The sequence below is a fragment of the Peromyscus eremicus genome, chromosome 3, assembly GCF_949786415.1.
Source record: "Peromyscus eremicus chromosome 3, PerEre_H2_v1, whole genome shotgun sequence".
NCBI classification, from domain to species: domain Eukaryota; kingdom Metazoa; phylum Chordata; class Mammalia; order Rodentia; family Cricetidae; genus Peromyscus; species Peromyscus eremicus.
The window spans coordinates 90,156,790-90,180,926 of NC_081418.1; the positions used below are offsets into that span (position 1 = coordinate 90,156,790).

The 24,137-nt window shown below is 38.8% G+C and overlaps 1 protein-coding gene across 4 annotated transcripts in view; it reads right to left on the reverse strand.

Moving 5' to 3' along the window:
- The window catches only part of Ctnna2 (catenin alpha 2), a 1,136,313-nt gene that overhangs the window by 891,628 nt on the left and 220,548 nt on the right, over nucleotides 1-24,137 (reverse strand). The window contains exon 1 of one of the 4 annotated variants that reach the window (XM_059258008.1): nucleotides 18,926-18,993. The exons of the other annotated variants lie outside the window; for them this stretch is intronic. Coding sequence (XP_059113991.1) covers nucleotides 18,926-18,934 — 9 coding nt within the window. The 5' untranslated portion in view covers nucleotides 18,935-18,993. Of the gene's footprint in view, nucleotides 1-18,925; nucleotides 18,994-24,137 lie in introns of those variants that run through there. 4 annotated transcript variants of the gene reach the window in all.

Consider the following 24,137-nt stretch of genomic DNA (forward strand, 5'->3'; position numbering starts at 1 on the left):
AATTAGTGGGAAACTCATGAACTGTGACAAAATAGCTGTGGAGCCCCCATGGGACTGGACTAGGAGAGACTATGTCTGCATAAGCAAGACAGTTGTTTAGCTTGAACCGTTTAAGGGGCCCCCTGACAGTGGCATCACGATCCATCCCTGGTGCATGAATGGGCTTTTGGGAGCCCAATGCCTATGGTGGGACACCTTACACAGGTTTGGTGCAAGGGGAGGAGCTTGGACCTGCTTCAACTGAACACGCCAGGTTCTGCTGACTTCCCATGGGAGGCCTTTCCTTGGAGGAGGTAGGAATAGGGGGTGAGTTGGGGGGGGATCCTGGGGGAGTGGGAGGAGGGAGGAGAGGGAAATCTGTGGTTAGTATGTAAAATGAATAGAAAATTTCTTAATAGTAAAAAAAGAAAAAAAAAACCTAAAGAAGTATTAAAGAAGAAAAGCACTATTTAGCCCTAAAGATACAATAAGCACCTATCACATAAGGGATTTTGAGATTTGCTAACTCTTGCAGTCAGCATCCCTATGGGAACACAATTTGCTTCCAGGGGTCAGAGCACCAAGGACATATTCTGATAGGAAAGTGGCAACATGGAGCTGATGCAGTCCCTGTGCACAGGGCTAGATACCCAGACTGGCTGGTCTTGGGTAAATGACACTTTCAGACATTGAAATGTCCCGTAACATCTGCTCACAAGATATCCAGGGGAGATTCTGTGGTAAAGACTATACACGTTCTACTCCAAACAGGGATTCTCAAATTGACACCCTAAATGTTCACCCTCTCCACACTGTCTACCAAATTCCTCTTTACCAAATGTGCATGTTGTGAGAATAAAAACAGAAAAAAGCAGAGCTACAACAAGAGTCATAAAGAGTCAAAGTCTCACTGCTGGCACACAGGAAATGTCCTAGGATTTTCCCCAGAAGTGTAAGGATGGGTCTTGAGAGTATTTTAACCTATGAAAAAACACAAGGAAAATATGACTTTTCTGTCTTCTCCAATATTAATCATTTTTATGGTATATATAGAAAATTTCTAGTTTTATTCATATTTATTAATGGTTCACAAAAATGGTTTGTATTGTGATGTTTTCATACAAATGTGTCCTTATTGACTTGGCGTGTGACTCTTTTCTCAATGGGAGCATAGTGCAGGGACCTCAGTGTGGACACTAAGCAATTACTGATGAAATCATATTCTCATTTCACATGGGGATTTCTATGATGATTTTGCTAAAATATTGGTACTTCCTTAAAACAGACTCAGTCTTATCTTTTGGCCACTAAATTTGTAATAATTATGATTTATCTTTATTATAACTTGAAAAATATTATGAATTTGTGAACACTACATATTTGTCTGTTTCTCCCATGCTACTGAACCCTCAGAACATCCAACTGAATGTTGGAAACTGCACCATGATGAACTGTTTATATCCAAACACATGGAAACAATGTTTTTTTTTTTAAATGCAAATACTACTACAAATTGAAGTAACCTCAGTGACCTGTAATGCCACCACAACAGCACTTTCTGGCAGCATCATTCTTACAGATCTTTTCTAATCTGTGGGACTTTGTGCCATACCCGTTCAGTGCTGATCACAATGTCCTTTTGTGGCCCAGAGCAGCAATGTCTTTTTTTTTCAAAGCAAAGCAGCAAATGTTTTGAACCAGAAATGTAAAGTGAGTAGGAAGGCATTTGTCTTTTTAGAAATCTGAAGTTGTTTAGTCATCAGCACCCATGACAGGAAACCCATGCTGTCTAGAAAGTCCCTAAAATAATTAGGGAAAGATTCCACTCTATTCATGATTCACTGTTTTGCATTTACTAACTTTAAAGCAAAACAAAACCAGACTGTTCAAAGGAAGACTAGAAAGAAAGCTGAAACCAGGCTAAGTACAAAATATTCTCCAATCAGCTCTAATTAAAGGACTCAGTTAAGCCAAGCCTGCCTTCTCCTAAAGGTCACCACAGGCCAGAGGAGATAGCTCGGTCTGTGGGACCAAGCTGAAGGACCTGAGTTTCATCCCCAGATTCCACGTAAGAGTGAGGAACAGATGAGATCGGGCACATTCAGGGTAGTATGGCCGTAGACATTTTTTTAAAATTTATTTATTTATTATGTATGCGTTGTTCTGCCCACATGTATGCCTGCACACTAGAAGAGGGCACCAGATCTCATTACAGATGGTTGTGAGCCACCATGTGGTTGCTGGGAATTGAACTCAGGACTTCTGGAAGAGCAGCCTGTGCTCTTAATCTCTGAGCCATCTCCAGGCTTAGCCGTGTGTGTGTGTGTGTGTGTGTGTGTGTGTGTGTGTGTGTGTGTCCGCCATCAGACAACTTACCCTGTAGGAGGAGAGGATAAGTGGTGGGTTGCATTGGCAGGGGTGAGGCTGTGGAGGGTGGCAGGGAGCTGGAGGAGGGATGGGAGGGGGCTCTGTGATTGATATGTAAATTGAATTTAAAAAATTTAAAAAAGAGGAACAGAGGCAAGCAACAGTAATCCCAGCACTGGGGAGGAGAAAGGGACATTACCAGGCCTTGTTTACCAGCCAGTCTAACTGAATACGGGGGTTTGCTGGCTTCACCTAGAAAAGATGTGGTTAATTAACAGACATTAGACAGTACAGTGTGCGGGCTCCTCCACTTGGCCTGTTACTATCACCCTCTGGCAGTCTTGGAGTGCAGCTAGTAAAGATAAAAATGTCAAAGTTAAAAAGGAGACTAAGGTTCTAAAGTTTTCCTTGGAGGAGTGTAAACCATAGATGAGAAAACCAGTGTGGACATTCTGCAATAAGAAGAAAATTTCTAATCTGCTCTAAGTGTGAGATTTTAATGAGCAACCCGGCATTGTAGCTAATATTAACTGTATTCTCATATTATTGGTAGTTAATAAGTATCATCTTGAAAATTTTAAATTATTTAAATCACTAAATATCTACACATGGTGTATGAGGTATATAATGTTATTATTTTAGTAAAGGAATGATTGGCTGCAAGATAACTACTGCATTTCATTCTATATATGCAAATAGATATGCTTACCTAACATTTGCTTAATAGCAAGCACACATGCTATATAGGTAATACACAATGCATTTTGTTTATTTTGATGTTTTAGGTTATTATTTCAATATTTATACTTTAACCTATTTATATTTTACGTTTGCTGGTAGTATCTCCTCTTTTCCTTATGAGACAATTTTAAATGATCATGACTGTTCATATACAGTAAAAGAAAATCATTTTTATCATATTTCAATGGCCTAGTTATAACTTCATTGCTCCTGAAAAATGCTTCAAAAAGCAGGATGTGTTTTCACCTCTACAGCGTGGAGACACTGGTCAGAAATCTAAAGTCATTCAAGTCAGATTCAGGCTTTCTCTCAAGGCAAAGCTTGTATTACTGAATGTAAGAAATGTCAATTACAAAATTTTAAGGAAAACGATTAACAAGAGTGATGGCTGGTCTTGCAGATGACTAGAATTCAGTTCTTAGACCCACATGGACCTTCATAATTGCCTCTAATTCTAGCTGCAAGGATCCTACATCCCTTTTTTTGCCTCCTTGGGCATTCCCACACATACACATGGTGTGGTGGTTTCAATATGTATGGCCCCCACAGACCCATGTGTTTCAGTGCTTGGCCCATAAGGAGTGGCACTATCAGTGGCCATGTTAGAGTAGGTGTGGCCTTGTTGGAGGAAGTATGTCACTGTGGAGGCCAGGCCTTGAGGTATTATATGCTCAAGCTAGGCCTAGTAACACTATCTCCTTCTGCTGCCTGCAGATCAAGATGTAGAACTCTTAGCTGTTTCTCCAGTAACATGTCTACCTGCATGCCACCATGTTTCTCACCATGATGATAATGGCTGTAAGCCAGCGTCCATTAAATGTTTTCCTTTATAAGAGGTCTGTGTTCATGGTGTCTCTTCACAGCAATAGAAATCCTAATTAAGACACCTAGCATACATAGACACACATACACATAAATAGAAATGATTGAAAAAAATCTGTGGTTGGAGAGATGGCTGAGTAGTTAAGAGCACTTACTGCCCTTGCTAGGACCTGAATTTGGTTCCCAGCACCTACACAATTAGGCACAACTGTCTATAATTCCAGTTCTGGAGAATCCAATGCCCTCTTCTGGCCGCTGTATATACTGCATGTATATTATCTTTCAGTATTTTTATCATCATTATGTGTTTTTTAAGGTATCTCCTGCAGCACATACTGACACACTTATGTACATTGACAAAATACACACATAAAATAAAAGTAAATAAATATTTAAAAAATCAAGAATGCCTGCTATCATTTGTATTTTAAGTGTCCCTCAATTATCCACAGTTTGCAGGCCTGATCTCCAAGATGGACTTTTAGGGAACTGTTGCAGCTGCTAAGAGATCCTGCCTAGTGAAATGTCATCAGGTCTTTAGGTGCGTGTCGCCAGTGAGATCAGTGCCCTCAGTGAGACGGGGCAGTGAGACCCTTGTACCTTCCTTTTCTTTGCTCTTTCTCATTCTCTCTTGCATATTCTGGCCATGCAGGGAATGGCTGTGCTCAAACAGACATGCCCTAATCCATGCCATATATCACTGGCAGCCACTAATCACAAACAGAAACTGCCAATCTGTGCCATGGTGAAGCATCTTTCTTTAGAAGTTTTCTGTCTCATATACTCACTATAACAGAAGATTCATTAAGTAATATGTTTTATAAGTGGTGACATTAGCATCGGTATTGTTAAGTGAATCTATAAAGATGGCCAGACAGAATCATGTAAAGTTATGTGGTCTACCATGTTTATTATCTTTCTGTGTTTTTATTATTGTTGCTTCTTTGTTTTGGGATACCATCTCGTGTAGTACAGGCTGAACTCAAGCCCTCTTTGTATCTGAAAATGGGCTCAAACTCCTGATTCTCTTGCCATCACCTCCCAGTAAATGCTAGGATTACAGCTGCATCAAAACACCTGGTAAAATGGAAATACCTGTTTTAAATTTTCCTTAAAAAACTTAAAACATCTTACTCTTCACTGTGAAATAATTGTGATTTCTTCTAACTTCACAAACTGTATCTGAATTATCATTTTTGTACTTGATGAGATAAACTACACATTTGTGTGAGCTAGAACACATTCACTGCTTTGACAGTTTGAGACATAAAGATTATGTTAGCAAATACTGCAAAATCTCCTAATGTCAGGATATCTTCTTCAATACCACCAACCCTAATGGGCCTCAGTACAAGTCACATTTGCCACACACTAGACACCAGACAATACTGCCAATCATGTGTATGTTATTTCTGATCACTCCAAAGAGTGGGTAGGGAGGCTATAAAAGCTGGAAAAGAAGGAAAATGGCTCTGAAATGCCATCCTCCCAACAATACATAGCTATTAATATCGTGAACTTTCAATTACTACAGAGTATTACACTGTGCCTGCCCCCAAAATGAGCCTGTTAACAGCAAGGAAAGGATAGAAGAGGAATTCATGGGGCCCTGCTTCTCACTGTTGAACTATTTCCTGTGGATAGATTCAATGAAATGGGGAATCACTGGCTACAGCTGTGTTCACACAGATTATCCTGATAAGTGGTAATGGGTCATATAACAAATGAAAAGTCATGCATTTGGGAAAGGGGCAGTTAGAGAAGATGGGGCGGGAGTTAGTAGGGCTGGAAGGGAAATAAGAGAAGATGGATGGGGAGAACAAATGGATTGCATTATGTATATATGAAAATATCTATGAATTAATTAATAAAAATGAAAATAGGAGATGGTATCTCAAAACAAACAAGCAACAATAATAAAAACACAGAAAGATAATAAACATGGTAGACCACATAACTTTACATGATTCTGTCTGGCCATCTTTATAGACTCACTTAACAATAAATTCACTTAACTAGCATTTATAAATAAAAACAAAGTTTTCTCCTGCAAAAAAAATTAAAGTTGTCCCTTTCATTTGAACTAACAGGATAAACAAAATTCCATGGCTAACTGAACACGTGTCAGAAAGGAGTGGGGGGACTGTTCATAAGCTTTCCTTGTCACTGACACCTGCTTTGGAGAGGACTGCACACCAACCACTAATTACAATATAGATTAATGTGAACTTGAAGAATCAGAAAAGAAATTATTTAGGAACATGTCGAACGCATCATTGAAAGATGATGAGAATGATCAAGGATCCTGAGAATGGCACCACTAAGGAGCTGGTCTGTATCATCATCAAAGCCATGGTCGCAAGATGGGTGAAGGACATGCTTTCTTACTTGCCCTGTCCTCTGATATCTCATTTGTAAGCCAGAGTTCATACCTATTGTATTTATTGAGTGGAGGCAACTTTCAAAAGTGGTAAACTCCAAAACAAAGAAACCTTCTAGTGATTAGCCAAACAAAACTAGGTCTAATGTACAATAGCATGCTCATCTTGAGTTATAAAAACTCACCAGCTACTCCAAACCAAGAGTGCACAGGATTACCTCCCTCAATATTAGTAAATGTCTTAAGTGTATTAAGGAAGGTATCAGCAGCACAGCGCAAACATAAATATCATTTTGACACGGGGCTGGAGAGATGGCTCAGTATTTAAGAACACTTGCTGCTGCTCCTGCAGAGGACCCTAGTTTGGTTCCCAGCATCCACATAGAATGGCTCACAGTTGTCTGTGACTACAGATCCAAAGGAAATGACACCCTTTTCTGGCCTCTGTGTGCAACTGTACTCAAATACACAATTAAAAGTAAACAAAAGCATCATCTCATCAGAAAAAAAGTAATGTACTCATTTTCTTACTTTAATAAAGACATCAAATGGTCACTTTCTTTCTCTATCTCATACTTCATAGAAATCTTTGCCTGTAATTTTATGTCTCTGGGTGTGCCTGTGCCTTGACTTTTACAGCTTTGTTACTTGACATATTTCTTAAATATATTCTTTGTAAAATCCTGATAACTAGAATATATTGAAAAGCTAAATTTCAGGTTACCTTTTAGAAAGTCCAATGACTGATTTTTATATTATTAAATTCAGCAATAATAGCCAAAATTAAAAATAAAATGAATATGTGCACAGACACACACACATATAATCAATTAAATTAGTATTTCTTGCATAGAGGCAACATCACTGTTCTCACATATAGTGTCTAGCACTTGAAAACTTACACACTTGACAGGATTAGACAAAACCTACTAAGAGCTACAAAAATGTCGTGTTTCCCCATCAGCACACATAGAAAGTTTCTCACAAAAAGAACAAATAGAAAAATTTCCAAAAATACCAACCTTTCAGTGAATGAAAGATTTTCAGTTCTAGATTTTCTCCTCTAGAATCAAACATATAATCTGTAATGATTAATAATGACACTTATTCTATTTTTAATGGAACCCAAATACGGAGCACTCTCCAGTTATTCCCATCCCATTCATTACATGTAGTGTGTCCGTGAATTAGGAATCAAAAGTACTGTCCCTATTTCTAAGATAAGGTCTTAAATCCACTGAAAATCAATTGCATGTTAGTGGATGTTTGTACTACCTGCTCTGAGGCTTGGGGATCATTAAGGACACAGGGTGGAAAGAATTTAAGAGTCAGAAGGAGAAGAGCAAGGCTAGGAAATGCTATCTTATAGGCGTTGCACAGACAATACTTTCATGGTCTCAAAGCAGCTGTAGCTATATATACAATAAATATACACAAGATTGGGACTACTAACAGGCCACCACAGATCAGGGAAGGGCCCTTTGGGTCTGAACTACTGGCTACTTATAGATTATGGGGGAGAGACAGTCACTGTATTCAGCTTTATACCCTCTGAGTCACCCACAAGGTTCCAAAGAACAGTTCTGAACCTATGATTATGCAGATAATCCCAACTAAATTCAGTGGCTATCAAACCAGAAATGAATGATTGAAAGAGCATTACATTATAGGAAGGAGGGGCTTAACAGAAGTGAGAGGGAAACTAGCAACGGGGAGGGCAATAATCAGAATGTAATGTATACATGAATAGAATTGCAAAATTCAAAGAAAGTTTTTAAAAATGCACATGAGAGGTTTCAGGGCCTTTCAAAAACTAATACTTGAAGTTTTAATTTATCTAACATGTGTAGTTTATCCTTTCAAACAATGGTGACTGTAGGTGTGTCTCATTTTGGTATCTTATGTAAATTTCTGAGATGAAAATCAATTGTTCTTATGGCTAGCTAACCCATGTGTCTGCAGAACTTCCTTAGCGTACACATGACAAACTCTGCTTTAAAAGAGTTCCTAGCTTTTCAAAGAGATAATTACATAATCTGCTGACATTTTCTGGATTTGCTATGTATGTGTGCGTTATTGTTCTCACATTAAACTGCAAGCTGCTGGTGAAATGCCAATAGCATGAGAAAAGACCACGTTGACATTTACTGTGGGTCATCTTCACGGAAAGAACACCCGCCTTCCACTTGAATGCCCTGCCCTGGTGTGCAGCCATGCTCCTGAAGCACTGCTTCTCTGAAGGTTCCCGGGAATTGTTGATGAAAGAAGGGGTAAATGAGCAGGATGTAATTATACTTGTCAAGATTCTTCTTGTGAACCTTTATTTGGACAACTCGTAAAAACTGGAGGCAGCTAATTTTCTAACTAAAGACATAATTTCTTTTTAAAACCATTAGTGCATGGAAATCGTAGCATGGGTCTTGGGTGATCAGGACTGAAGCATTCATCATTTCTGGGTGGAAAGACAGTAAATGGGAGAATTGTGAAGTAAGAAAGAAATCAAAAGCTATGGAGCCTGCCTTGTATGTATGTCTCTGCATGTGTGTGTGGGTATCTCTGTGGGTTATGTGTATGTTTGTGTATGTGCACGTGTGTGCAAATGTATGATTGTGTGTGCATCTATGTACATGTGTGCATCTATGTACATGTGTGCATGTATGTGCATGTAAGTGTATAAGCATGTCCGTGTCTGTATATGCACATTGTATGTGTGTATGTCTCTCTGTGTATAATGTGTTCATGTGTGTATGTGTAGATATATCATGCATGATGTCTGTAGAGGCCAACCACTAGGTACTTCCATAATTGCTCTCCACTTTATTTTTTGAGACAGAGTTTCTTACAGAACCTAGATTTGACACAATCATTCAACTGGACTGGTTGGTTACAAGCTCTGGGATTCCTCCTATCTCAACCTCCCCAGATCTGAGATAATAACCACACACCAATATTTCTAGATTTATATATATATATAAAATATATATATTTTTTTTTTCCCAATGGGTTTCAAACCAGAAATGAATGATTGAAAGGGAAATATGAGGAGGAGGGGATTAACAAAGTAGGGGGAGACTAAAAAGGAGGGCAATAATCAGAGTACAATTTATACATGCATGGAATTGCCAAAGAATATATATATATGATAACTATATATAATCTTTAATATATATAACATATCTTTGCATATATATATATATCTTATAATGATTTTATATCTATATACATTGTATCTTGATCACATCCATACCCAGATCCTCACTCCCACTTTCTCAGACCCCCCCACTAATAACTGTCCTTCCAACTTTCATGTCTTATTTATTTTTACGTCTCTTAGTTATGGTTTCCTGCCTGAATATGGACAACCTGATAGTTGTACACAGAAACATAAAAGACTATGAAATAGCTATAATTAGTCAACATCTTGTGCAGGTCTTGTTTAAGTAACCATAAAGGCAACATCAGTTCAGCAGCCATGTCTTGTCTAAGAGACATTTCACAGCACTTCTTCCCATCCCCCAGCCCTTAAATTCTTTCCAACTCTTCAGCAGTGTTTTCTGAGCCTTGCAGGGTGGCTTGTTATAAATGCCTTATTTAAGGACACTCAACAGTTACTTATTATCAGCACGCTGACCAGTTCTTTCTCCCCACATCAGCTGCTGTCCGCTGCAAATAGGAGCTTCTGTGACCAAGGTTCAGAGCAGTATTAATCAACAGGTAGAAACATAAATATTTACAAGGCAGTTTAGCAACATGTATGTGTCACGGAGTAACAGTAGTAGATGTCCCCACAAGGCCCATCCATGGTCTTTGGGTCAGGTTTGCCATACCAGGCACAATATCCCTCCTTTGGAATAGGCCTCAAATCTAATTAGAAAACAGTTAGTTCGTCTCCAAACTATCTTGCAACTATTACAGTTGTCAGTACACTACTAAAGCTTCCTGACAGATCAGGGTTGTAGCATGCATGGTACACTGCTGGGTAAATCAGCTGTAGCTTTTGCCCATGAGTAGCGCACAGAGCATCTTTGAGTGCTCTGAAATCTAGCCAGCACATCTGAGTTTTTAGGTGAGTTTTGGAGAATCTACCCCAGGTCCTTAGCCATTTCTTCATGTTCTGGAGCCCTCTACTTCTTATTTGGGTGGAAAAAGACTGAGTCTAATATTAACTATTCCATTTTGAAATAATAATGGCATTGAATTCACAGGGAGGTTTTGAATTTTAAATACAGCAGTTTATCTGAGACACATTAGCTCTGTAACTAAAGCAACATCAACTATAATATTGAACTTATAATCAACAACCATATGGGGCAAGAGCCTGACATATAAGGTCATGGCTGGCAATACTTGGATGTGAGCTCTAACCAGCCATGCATTTGCTGTGTGTTACTTAGAACAATCAAACTCTTGGTGTGTCACTTTGTTTTTTCCAGCTGTAAAATAAAAAGAATCCTCAAGAATCTACAAACTCTTGCTTTTGGGAGGAGAAGGGTGCTAATGATGTTGTCTGTTTGTCTGCAGATTGGCTGTCTGATTCTTGCTTCAGTGTCCCATTCTGTCATCAGTGGATATCAGCAGTTCCTCGTTTTGACTTTGGAGACTGAGTACACTTGGTCACTTGCTGAATAGGTCAAGGCTTTCTTGGCTGATCTATCTGTATTCTGGGCTGCTGCCCCTGCGCCTGCCACAATCAATGCTGTTCCTGCACTGCTGTACTCCCAGGCAAGCATGAAGCCAAGGAAGAGTTGGAGGACTCAGATGAGGACATGGGATTTGGTCTCTTTGACTAATCCTCTCAAAGCAACCAACTAAGCCAGCTTAGTTTGAGAAACATGGAGACAGAGTCTTACTTCTCTTTAAAAAAAAGGGAAACATTACAATTCACATATATTTTCTTTACATTTTTTTTCATACAGCATTCAGAGACTAGTTCCCCAACTTTTCAAATAAAATACTTTCATTTGGAAGTTATATTTTTAGCAGTGTGCTAGTGATGTTAAGAGTAGGGAGTTTTCAAAGCTAGGAAATCTTAGGCAGGTGTTTAATTGGACTAATTAGGCAACATGTAGTCACTTCCGGTTTCCTATGAGCTCTTTGTGGATGCAGATAAGCAACACAACTGATTGCCTAATTAGACTATTTAAAACTGACTTCTTTTTTTATACCCAAGATTTTTTTAAAACTCACAATTACAAACCAAAACATAATATGTGCTCTGAAGTCTTACATTTTCTTCTGTTCTAATCAATGATTTATACATTAATCATTCAATCTATCTCTATTACTACTGTATAGAAAGAGATATAAATGCATACCTAAAGGTACACTAATTTATATCTATTTCTATATAGATATAGATATAGATCTGATATGAAATTCACCAGAAGTTCATCTTAGTGTTTTCTCATTAAAAGAGTTAGAGTTACCTAGAGCCAAAAATTAAAAGTTATTCTTTAAATATAAACAACCACACAAAAAGTTATTCTTGGAAACCTACAAACTATTGATTAACTTTTAAATGGTCTATGCATGTATCACTAAAATTCATTCTCTGGTTGGGACCCGAACAATGTTTATCTACCTATCTTCCTAAGGTCCTAAATACAAACTGAGGTATGATTCAACCAAACTTCACTCTGGAGCACCAATGAATTCACAAGACATACTTACAGAGCAATGGGTGAGGGGAGACAGGCCGGACTGTGAGTAGTCTTAAAGATATGGCACTAGAAGTTCTGAACCAGCATGGATTATGACACCTCCACAGCCACATAGATAGGGACACTTCCCTTAGATCTTTCTTGCTTATATATTCAAGCTCCACCACCGAAGTTGATATAATTAGGATAGAATTCCATATAACTGGTTAAAGGAAGTGGCTAGATATGAGCTGAGGTCTAGTGACCCTCCTTGACCCTCCTTCAGTGGAGGAACATCAATAGTCAACATGCCCAGGTGCCATGATCTTTCACAAATCACACAGATGATCTGATGAAGATGCTGTAGTTGTATGACAGCATGTTTTCCAAAATTAGCACAACCTTATGCTCCCATATTGAAAAGATACAAACCAATGGGTCCTTTGGCCTATAGCAGATGTGAGAAATAACTGGGTACACATATACTGCATTAGCAACACAATCCACTCATTCAGTGGTTTTGACTAGTTCTTCATGGACACACATAGCAACTTAGGTATCATGGCTGAAAGAAGGACTGTGGAAGATTCATATTAAATCTATGAGTAATAGAGATTTTAATGGAAAGATTACAAAAGGCATTAAGGTGATAAGATGAAACAATTCCAAATAGTGAATGGCTAGATTAAAAATTAGTGTTGAGCCTTCTCTATCTACCCATTCCAGGGAGGGTTCTAGAACAAACAACAACCTAAAATAAGAGAGCAAACAGACTTTTCCAGGTATGTACAGAGCATCTAACCATAATGTAAATTTTAGGCTCCCTTCCTATGGTCTTTCCACTAAGATGTACTGACTACCACAGTATGAGCATTCGAACTAAAACAAAAAACTATGAGCTAAGTGAGGAGAGAACAGATAACAGAGTCAGAAAGCCACATGGAGAGTGATGCTGGTGCTGTGCTGCCATAGGCCCTTCTGCACCATGACATTCTTGGTTGGGTTTCACTAGACAAAAATTAGTAATATCCTATGGACCAGGCTTGAGATGGAGGCCGAGGCATTGCATGCTGCCAATGATGGCTCAGGCTAGGCAGCCATGCTGATACTCTGATGGTACAGGGCAAGCTGCCCATCAGAAGCAATAGCCAGGCAATAAATGGCTGAAGGATGTGGAGACAAGATTCAGATCATCTGACCTAGTAAAAAAAAAACACAAACAGGAGCAATGCACAGATTCAGGCACAAGGTCCCTGAGTTTCAGTCTCAACTTCAGTACTATGAGCAGCAGTGGAAATGAGTTGAAAGGTTAGTCATAAAGTCAAATCAATGTAGTAGGAGCCAGCACTGCTAGAACACACACGGAGGCATTCATGGTCACCAGAGAACGTGGCAAATTACCATCAGGCTCAGTTGGAGAACAGTAAGCAGAAAGCCTGTCTCAAGAATATTTACTGCTCCTTGCATGGCTGACGTGGAAGCCATGTATGAATTCACCCTTGAATCAGGCCAGCTGCAAACAAGCCTGGTCTTCTCCAGAAAGCCAGAGCCATACCCACATACAACACCTAAGGAGCTAGCCACTTGCTGACAGGTGTACTGTTGGGAGCTCATTTGGTAGAGAGTGTTCATGTATATGTCAATCACAATGTCAAAACAGGAAGAGAGTAAGATGTTAGCATCCTGACAATGTCTCACCAGCTGTCCACTCTCAGTAGTAATACCGATGACAGTGGGACAAAAGCAGCAGCCATCCAGAGGTGACGTGCGATAAACAAAGCAAATGAAAATCTTCACAAGACAAGGGAAAGCTGTAAATTTGTTTCAAGAGAGCCCTATCATGAATCCTTTCAATTTTTTTATTTTTTATTTATTTATTTTTTTCCTTCGGTTTTTTGAGACAGGGTTTCTCTGTGTAGCTTTGCGCCTTTCCTGGAACTCACTTGGTAGTCCAAGCTGGCCTCGAACTCACAGAGATCCGCCTGGCTCTGCCTCCCGAGTGCTGGGATTAAAGGCGTGCGCCACCACCGCCCGGCTTCAATTTTTTTAAAACTTCTATCTCTCCAGGATCAACAGAGCTTAGAGAAGTAAAGGGCGATGTAAAGTCAGAAGTAGGAAGATGGATAGTCACCTGACTGCTTACTTCTCTAGCAGATAATGTTTATGTACATGCTAAGAACTAAAAATTAACAAAGGAGGCTGGAGAGATACATATTGAGCATATACTGACCTTGAGAGGACCCAAGTTCAGTCCCTAGGGGTCACATGGTACTGCTTGCAACCACCTCGAACTCCAGCTCCAAAGGATCCAAGGCCCTCTTCTGGCCTCTATGATTACTGCCCTCATGGGCATATTCCCCCACTACATACACACATATACATATAATTTTTTAATTCTTAAAAAAAGGGATAAAAAAGGCTTCTGCAAAGACTACAAAACCAATTTGCCCATTTATTCTTGGACTTCCTTCTCTATTGTTTCTAATAATCCAAACTCTCTTTGAAATAGTCAGGCCTGAATATCTATGAGTTTCACATACATGTATTCAACTGAGGTTTGAAAAAAAATAATTTATCTGCACAAAACTTGTGCAAACCTTATTTTACTGCTATTATTTCCTAAAAAATATAGTATAGAAACTGTTTATATACACATTTATGTTATACTGGGTATTAGAAATAATTTAAGATATCTTAACCATATTAGTAGTATACACACACACACACACACACACACACACACACACACACACACACATCTTTTGGGCATTTTATAGGAAGGATTTTTATATCTTTTGGACAGTAAAGGACACAATGGATCCAATTTAGCTACTAAGTGTGAAGTGAATTAATACATATTTTTCTTAAAATAAAATTTGTGGGTCAGAGAGCAGACTCAGTCAATAAGGGAGATCTTTGATTGGTATGTAAAATGAATAAAACATTTTCTTATTAAAAAAAAGAACATATATTGCCCTTGCACAAGACCCATGAATGAATTGAGTGGCTTACAATCACCTAAAAATCAGGGGACTATGTATTGAGAACCTACTCTGTTTAAATGACCACCAATATGAGGGCAGTGAATATGCTCAAGCAAACAAGAAAAGGCATTGTCTTTCAACTGACACTGTTAAGTTTAGAAAATGAGGGAGGGAAACACTGCCATTGTAAACCTCAGCAGATGATAACACCAATCTTAGCCAGTGTGATAGGGAAACCCTGTCCTCTGTACAGGATGAAATTGTGGGATTCTTTAAAGGGAGGTCAGCAAAGAAGATAATTAGTTCAAGTATCTGAGAAGATAACAGACTCTACAAGCACCACTGAGCAGCACTCCAGACTGACAGCTCCTTGAGGTGTTTGAGGCTATTTCTTACTCTACTCTATTTGTTAACCCTTCCATATGCTACATCAACATATCAGCTAATCACCTGGCCACATTATTCTCATGAACACTTTGAGATCATAATCATTCCCATTTTACTCCCCCCTCCTCCAACAACACAAGTACAAGCATTGCTTCGATACCAGCCAATAAAATTCAGACTCTCTTGTATACTCACTCTACTAGTCCCTTTTAGATGTAAGTACTTTAGTAAGCATTTCTAAAATATCTCTCTCCTCTCTCTCTCTCTCTCTCTCTCTCTCTCTCTCTCTCTCTCTCTCTCTCTCTGTGTGTGTGTGTGTGTGTGTGTGTGTGTGAGTGTGTGTGTGTGTGTATGTGTGTGTGTGTGTACATGTGGATACACACATGAGTGCTCATGTCATGGCACATAACAGCATAGAGGTTCGAGGACAACCATTAATGTAGGCCCTTACCTTCTACTTCGTTTGAGACAGGATGTCTAGTAACTTACACTACATAGGCTAGGCTAGCCTGCCCTATGAACTTCCAGGGCTTTCCTATGTCCATCTTCCATCTCTCAGTAGAATTGGTTGGAATGCAGATATGTCCTACTGCATCCAGCTTTAAGTGGGTTATGGGGGGTTAAGTTCAGTTCCTCAAGGCTTACGTGACAAGCACTTCACTCATCTAGCCTCATCTCCAACTCTTATTAAGCTTTTTAACTCATTGTGTCTTTTGAGGAGCTCAAATCTCTTTGCTCATCACTATGTGTCTAGTTACTTCACTCAGGGCATGGTCCACAGCAGGTACCCTAAACCTATGAAAGATAAAAATGGCACTATGTTCTTCTACTGCATATGTGTGTAATTTACTCTATATAAAGCTTTATACTTAAATCTTTATACTTAAAAAGCTTTAGACTTAAATACTTAAAAAGTATAAAGATTCATACTTAAATCAAACTTAATATAGAAACAGCTTCAGAAAATTCATTTGAAAACTTTCATAAAGAAATACAGAAAATGTTTCTAAGCAATTTATATCCATCTACACTCCCAATTTATTGGTGTTGACATGGTAAAACTAATGTCACTGTACTAATATATTATGGTAAAACATAAGACGTTTTTTCATTATATCACATCATATCCCCAAAACTAAGTTCCATTCACATCAAAGATATTAGTTTGAAATAGGAAGGGTAAAATGATAATAGTATGTTTTCTGGCAGACAGACTCTGATTTGAGCACTAAGTTTGACATTCAGTAGATGAGTTACTACTCTAAAAAACACACCTTTGTGCATATGGGCAACATTAATTCGTTTCAAGGGGTTATTAATGAAAAAGTGAGAGGTCATGATGTTAAGAAGGAATGAGGTAGAGCATTAGATGGAGTTGTCAGGAGGTAGTGGCGAATGGGTGTGAACAAACAATTTTATATATGCTTGAAATTTTTAAAGAATAAATAAAATTACTTTGAAAAGGAATAAAAGATTCACTTTTATAAAATATTAGCCTTCAAAATTATGTAGTACCTATTACAGAGCAGTGATTTTATTGGATAATATTTAGGAAATAAATGTGTATGAGTTTACATACAGCTATCTGGTGCTCTTGTTCTTTGCAGACAATTTATAAATAAGACAAAGTAGACATGACACAGGATCTTAAACTTACCATTAGAGCACAGTTTTCTAGATAAAGAATGGGGAATGACAGACTCTAAGCACCATAAGCTGAGTTTAATCATGGAGATAGTGGCTCCAACCAGAAGGATAATATGGTGAAAAATTTCCTTTTCTGGGTCAATAAGAGAATAAGTGAACAATTTTGTCTCTTAGGTCCCACAATAATTGATACATAAAGTTCTTATTACAAAACACTTATGTGTTACTTGGATTTTCTTCCCTTTGTGTGTGTAAAGCATTGAACAAAAGTGAATGGAAAATTTAACTTTGGTGTTGTCACTAAACTCCATTCTTCTACAAGAGTAGCAAGTATTCTTAGAGACCGAGTCATTTTCTAGCCCCTCCATGGTATTATTTAATGGATAAGTTATATATTCTCTATACAACTGGGATCTATCTTTTTAAAATAATTAATTCCTGAGGCTGAGGAAATGTGTTGGTAGGTAATGTGTGAGGACCAGAGTTTGGATCCCAAGCACCAGTATAACTCCTAGTTGGGACTGACGGCCACGAGCAATCTCAGAACATTTGAGACAGACAATCTCTGCAACAAGCTGTCTAGCTGGAATATATCCCAAATGGAGAGTTTAGATTCAAGTGAGAGCTATGGACTCAATACATAAGGTGGAAAACAATTGAAGGAGGCACCCAATGACAACTCAGCCCTCCAAATGCACATGGACACATATACATGCATGCCCCCTAATACACATCCTCTGCTCATTAATATAAATGCATGGACACCACATATACAAACATATACAATAAAAAATAGAGAAAAAGAAATAATTCATGCCTGCTGCTTTATCCATGAGTCACAGCCTGAATTTCTTCATGCATCAAAGTAATAGACTAATAGAACAAGAATTCTAATGTGGGGAAACATGGTTAATGATGGCCCCTCAACCTTGTCAGTTACCTGACCCAGGAGAGCTAAATTTTTAGAATTTATTAGCCAATTTCATGGATAGTTAAACTATGCATAGTATCAGATTTTATTGTAGACTCATTGTAAGTAATATAAAAATATGTTGAACATGATTACTCCAGTCTCTTTCATGTTTTGTCATTAATAAAGGAGATGATTCTAAAATCAGGAAGCAAGGTCATACTTTAGTAGATTCACTTAGTAATTTATCTGAAAAGCAGCTGAAGACCAGGTTTTTGAATCATCAGCATTTGACTGTAATATTAGGAAAAATTCTAAACTTCCCTGAATTAAAACTAGTTCTCAAAGATTGAGTTAATCATGTCACATGCAGAATTTCTTTGCAGATTAAATGAGACGGAAGTATAAAATACTTTGTTGAGTGACTCAAGTAGAGTCAATGCTTGTACATGATAGCTACTGTAAATATTGTCAGACTTCCATGCCCGCAGGTATGTTCTTTCTGTCCTTTGCTTGATAAACTATACCTGTTAAGCTACACAAAGCCATCACTTGCCTCTTATGGCATGGAAACCAAGAACAATATTGACTGCAAGTATCGGCTTAAAAACAGTAAAAATAATAACCCCCAATGCAAGAATATTACACAGAATCCAAATATCATTCTATGGAAAGAGCCACATCCACATATTTACTCACTGTCTGTGGTTGTTTTTCAGGACACCAGAGTTGGGAAGTTAGACTAGAAATTTATTAGGCCAACTACTGAAAAGGTTGCCCAACCTCTGTCATGAAATTCAAGTGTTGTGATGGGTAGTGGTTCACCAGTCAGACCCGTGTTTCCCTTTCTGTCTTATTTGTACAGAACACATTTTACCACATATTGGTAAAGAGATAAAGAAAATGAATGACAGAGGAGAGACTGAGCAGTGAGTTTACCATTAGCATAAGTTATGGGGATCCTTATAGCTTCTTCCTCAGTATTTATTTATTTAATCTCAATTCATTCTTCCTTTGGCCTTGGGGAGGAGAGAGAAATTAGGCCAATAAAAGTCCAATAGATATCTACCTGATGCATCTCAGAAATCTACTTCTCTGACCTCCTTGAGCATATCTACAATCCAAACAGAGCAGCTGCAGAAAGAGACACAAGGCAACACTGTTTAACTAAACTTATTGACTGTCAAGAACAGTCATCACACCACTTTGTGTTCAGTCCAGTCTCATTGCCCACTGGACAAAGAAATAATCAATCAAATCATACCCATTGAGAGACTGCCAAGATTTTCTTATTTCAAACAAAGATGAAACTCAGCTAGACTTAGCATCCCACCAAACAGCCACACAGGAGTAGCCAGTCCATGTGCCCTTGTTTAATACCTCTATAGAAACTATATGAAGCCTTTCTTAGCCGGTTTTCTATTGCTGTGATGAACACCAAGATCAAAAGCAACTTGGGGAAGAAAAGGTTTATTGCATATTACACTTCAAGTTAATAGTCCATCACTGAGGGAAGACAGGGCAGGAACTAAAGCGAGGCAGGAATTGAAGCAGAGATCATTCTGGAATGCTGCTTACTGGCTTGCTTCTCATGACTTGTTCAGCTTACTTTCTTATAGAACCCAGGACCTCTTGGTCAGGGGTGGCACCATCCATAGTTGAGCTGAGCACTCCTACATCAATTATTAAGTCAGAAAATCCCTAACATTTGCCTCTAAAAGAATCTGATGAAGGCATTTTTTCTCAACTGAAGGCCCTTCTTCCCAATGCCCAGCTTGTGTCAAGTTTACAAAAAATTAACCAGCACATAGACTTTAAACCGAAAATAATAAATGAGAACATTGTAACAATCCTGGATCTCTTTTCTTTCTGTAAGATAGAAACACCTGTACATATGAATACAGAAAGGCATCTCACCACCACAGCAGCCTCAAGGTGCATTCAGCCCACAGAGACTGTAGGTAAACAGTAGTCCAGACTAAAAGGTAAATAAAAATAATAGAAGTACATTATTACTTCTATTAGGACATTTCTCAGAAAGCAGAGGATTCAGGTTTGGAACTTTTGCCTAGTGGACACAAGGGCCTTGAGCTCTATCCCTAGGACTGGAAAAAATAAAGTGAGGGATGTATGTGTGAGTAAGCGTGAGTACATGCAAGACATAAATCACCAATCATATGGAAACACACACATATTGCCCCATTTTAGAACTATTAATAGCTGCCATATTGGAATACTGCCTGTGTAGTGTCTGAAAAAATTTAAAAGCAGCCTTAACACTTCTATGGAATCTCTTATTGAAAGGGAACAAGAAGGCTAAAGAGAATTTAAGGGTTCTGACTAGATACAATGGGCCCTCCTGTCACTCAAAACACTACACACACATACACACACCCACATCCATTGGTGATGCCTCTGTGAAGAGACAGAGTTATGTAGTTTCCTAAGGGCAAAGGGAAGCTATATTAGCTACTTTTCTCACTGATGTGACAAAATGCCTGGACAAAAAGCTGTGTACGGAAGGGATGGCTTACACTGGCTTACAGTTTGAAGGGATAGTCCATCATGGTTGGAGACGTGGTGTCCGAAGCGTGAGAACACATAGGGTGGTGTTTTCATTCATGTTCTCACTTTCTTTTTTTCCAACTCTACATTCTATCTCACCTTCATCCAGGTTTGAGTTTCTTTTTAACACCTGGCCAGGTTACTGCAATCAGCTTCTCACTCATTTCTACCCATGTAAGCAATCCACATAGTTACTGAGCTTTAGAATAATACAGTATCACAGCTGCTCCAATACCCTCATCAGATTTCCCCTTCCTGAAAAAGAAAGAAAATGCAATGGGCCTTATTCAGCAGCCAACTATTAGCAAAGGTAAAGCCCATGATGTTGCTGGAGAATTTCTCTCCAGCTCCCACCATCAAGTCCCGCCAGTCTCAGAGCCCACTTATAAAATAAACACACAGACTCTTACATTATTTAAACTGCTTGGCCATTAGCTCAGGCCTGTTATTGTCTAGCTCTTACTCTTATATTTAGCCCATTTCTATTAATCTTTACTTTGCCACATGGCTCATGGCTTACTGGTACCTTACATCTTCCTTGTCCTGATGGCGGCTCGCAATGTCTCTCTCTCCGCCTTCCATTTCCCAGAATTCTTTTCCTTGTCCCGCCTATACTTCCTGCCTAGCCAATGGCCAATCAGTGATTTATTTACTGACCAATCAGCAACACACTTGACATACAGACCATCCCACAGCACTTCCCCTTTTCTTTTCTTAAAAAGGAAGGTTTTAACTTTAACATAGTAAAATTACATATAACAAAACAATTATCAAGCAAGAATTACAGTTACAATATTAAAGAAGAGATCCTATCTATCTTATATTTGTAAGTTTAAGGTTTTATATCTAACTTATCTTTTATTATAACTAAGGAAAATTGTAAGTATCTAGTCTTTAACCACATCAAAGACCTCAGAAGGATATACTACTACCTGAGAAATGGAGAAGGATATAAGCAACTTTTAGGAGTCTTGTAGGGTAGACAGAGACAGCTGGCAGTCTGGACAGTCATTCAAAGTTCTCTTGTAAAGTTGGGGCATCTGTCTTCAGCCCACAGGCCTAGAGTCTCTTATTCACTTTTCTCTGTGTCCTGTAGAATGTCTGGCAGTTTTCTCTGCAAAGCAGGAACCTGAAGGACCATTTTGTCAAGCAAAGTTCAGTGGTCACCTTTCTATGGGTCCTGCATGTCCAGTTGATCAAGCAGTCCAGGCAAGAACAGTTTCTTGCCCAAATGGCTATTTTTGTCAAGGTGAAGATAAACTCCATATGGAGTGTCTTCGATGCCCATCCTCCTCTCTGAAGTAAATCGGTGCTGTCAGGAGCAGACATGTCTCATTGTCCAAAAAGTCTAAACTTTTAAAACATTTTAAATGCCATATTCTGTAGATCTTTGAAGTGTTTGAAGACTACCTATCTATCTGAAATATATCTATGTATACCTAGAAGACTTAACTAACATGGCTACAAATATGATTATCATAGATGACTAATTATTAATCTATTTTTTAATTATCCATTATAATTTTAAATGAGTTACATAAACATAATACCTCAAACAAGAATAGAAATATACAGTATAACAAAATTAAGTTTAAATTTGTATCAATAAACTAAAATCTATAGCGATGTAAAACATTTTAAACAAGTTGTTACTCTTTAAAAGTAGGTTTATTAATCTACCCTTTCATCCTATCATATCTAAACTATCCCCTTTTTTTCTTTAGAAAGAGATTGTATTTATAATCAACCTGCTTTAAATAAAAATATTGGTTTTTCTCTGTCCCACACCAGAGGGCTCTTCTGATTTGGGACACAAGAATCTCTTAACCATTTTTTTTTTTTTTTGAGCAATATGTCTGGGTTTCGAGGGGGAGTGAGCCAATTCCATCTCTAAAGCCAGCTTGGTATATTTGGGAATTTGGGCGTAGCTTCTCTTACTACTTCCTGCTGGAGGGGGGCGCTGTATCTTCTGGAGACAGAAAGAAAATTTTAGGATCATGGAGTAGTCCGTGAGGCTGTATATCTGAGCCAGTTGACTTGAAACCATTCTGGATGTTGAATCATCTGGGCCATGGTGTCATTGGAGACCTTTCAGGGGGTCTTGGCTGGTCAAACCTGATGTATCTTAATCTGGAACAAATCCATAGTCTCTGGCTTTCTGTGGAAACAAGAGCAGAGACTCTTTTCCAAAGCAACATATCCTTATATCCAAATTTTGAAGTCAAGGTACCTTTAAAATATACATTTTGGCATAACTCAACAGCTTTTACAATCAAATGTTTTTCTGCAGTTACGAATATCAAAGAGAACATAATCCAGATTCTCTGTGTGGTAGTCATCTTTACGTGGCTTATTTTTTTATATTAGCTTGAGCCTATTACTTTTAAACTGCAGCCTTCTAAGCCTGAAAGGCGCAGTGGCTGCTGGCTCCGCCCACTTCAGCTTCCCAACATGGCGGCGGTCCGCTTTCCGCCAGCTCTGGGAGCCATAACTCTCAGAAATAGTGGGTCTACACTTTTACCAAAGTAGCGTGTAGCCCAGAAACCTCTTTTTTTGTTTTGTACTAGCAAAGGCTAAATTCACCACACAGTTTAATGTGCTACTTGCAGAGGCCTCATTCCTGCCATACGGCGGCAGGTCGAGCACGCACGCTAGGAACCCGCCAGCAGTAGCTCAAACACGCAGGCTGCCGCTAACTTGATAGAGACAACTAGGAACTGTTTTCAGCTCCGTTTTAGAATCTTTTTACTCAGGTTTTAGGTGGAAACTCTTGCCCCACGTTGGGCGCCATTTGTTGCTGGAGAATTTCTCTCCAGCTCCCACCATCAAGTCCCGCCAGTCTCAGAGCCCACTTATAAAATAAACACACAGACTCTTACATTATTTAAACTGCTTGGCCATTAGCTCAGGCCTGTTATTGTCTAGCTCTTACTCTTATATTTAGCCCATTTCTATTAATCTTTACTTTGCCACATGGCTCATGGCTTACTGGTACCTTACATCTTCCTTGTCCTGATGGCGGCTCGCAATGTCTCTCTCTCCGCCTTCCATTTCCCAGAATTCTTTTCCTTGTCCCGCCTATACTTCCTGCCTAGCCAATGGCCAATCAGTGATTTATTTACTGACCAATCAGCAACACACTTGACATACAGACCATCCCACAGCACCATGAAGTCAGTCTCCTCCCTCCCTCTCCTCCCTCTTCTCTCCTTGTCCTTCCCTCATCTCTTCTTTTCCTTTTTGAATTCCAGACATCTCATCCCATGAATCCTTATCCTGATAGTAGCAGCTCTTCTAGACTTATGTGAGCCCAATTTTCTTGTAAATAATAATTAGGTTTAGAAAACCATAGGAAGTTCCTTCCCATTGTGTCTTGAGGGTGAAATGCTACACAGAGTCTCACATTTTAACACTGGACATCCTAGGAATGGCACTATTTGGGAAAGGTTCTAGAGTCTAGAACCTTAGAATCTTCAGGAAGTGAAGCCAGGCTGCAAGAATTGTATGGCTGGAAAGCTTGAGAATTTGTAGCTCAGCTCCACTTCCTGTTTGATCTTTCTGTTTCTGGATGGCAGGGACAACGTGACCAGCAGCTTCCTGCTCCTGCTGCCAAACCTTTCCCACTACAGTGGACTGCATCCCTTCAAACTACACATTCGAAAAAAACAATCCCTTCCTTTAATTTCATCTTGTCAGGTACATTTGTCACAGCAATG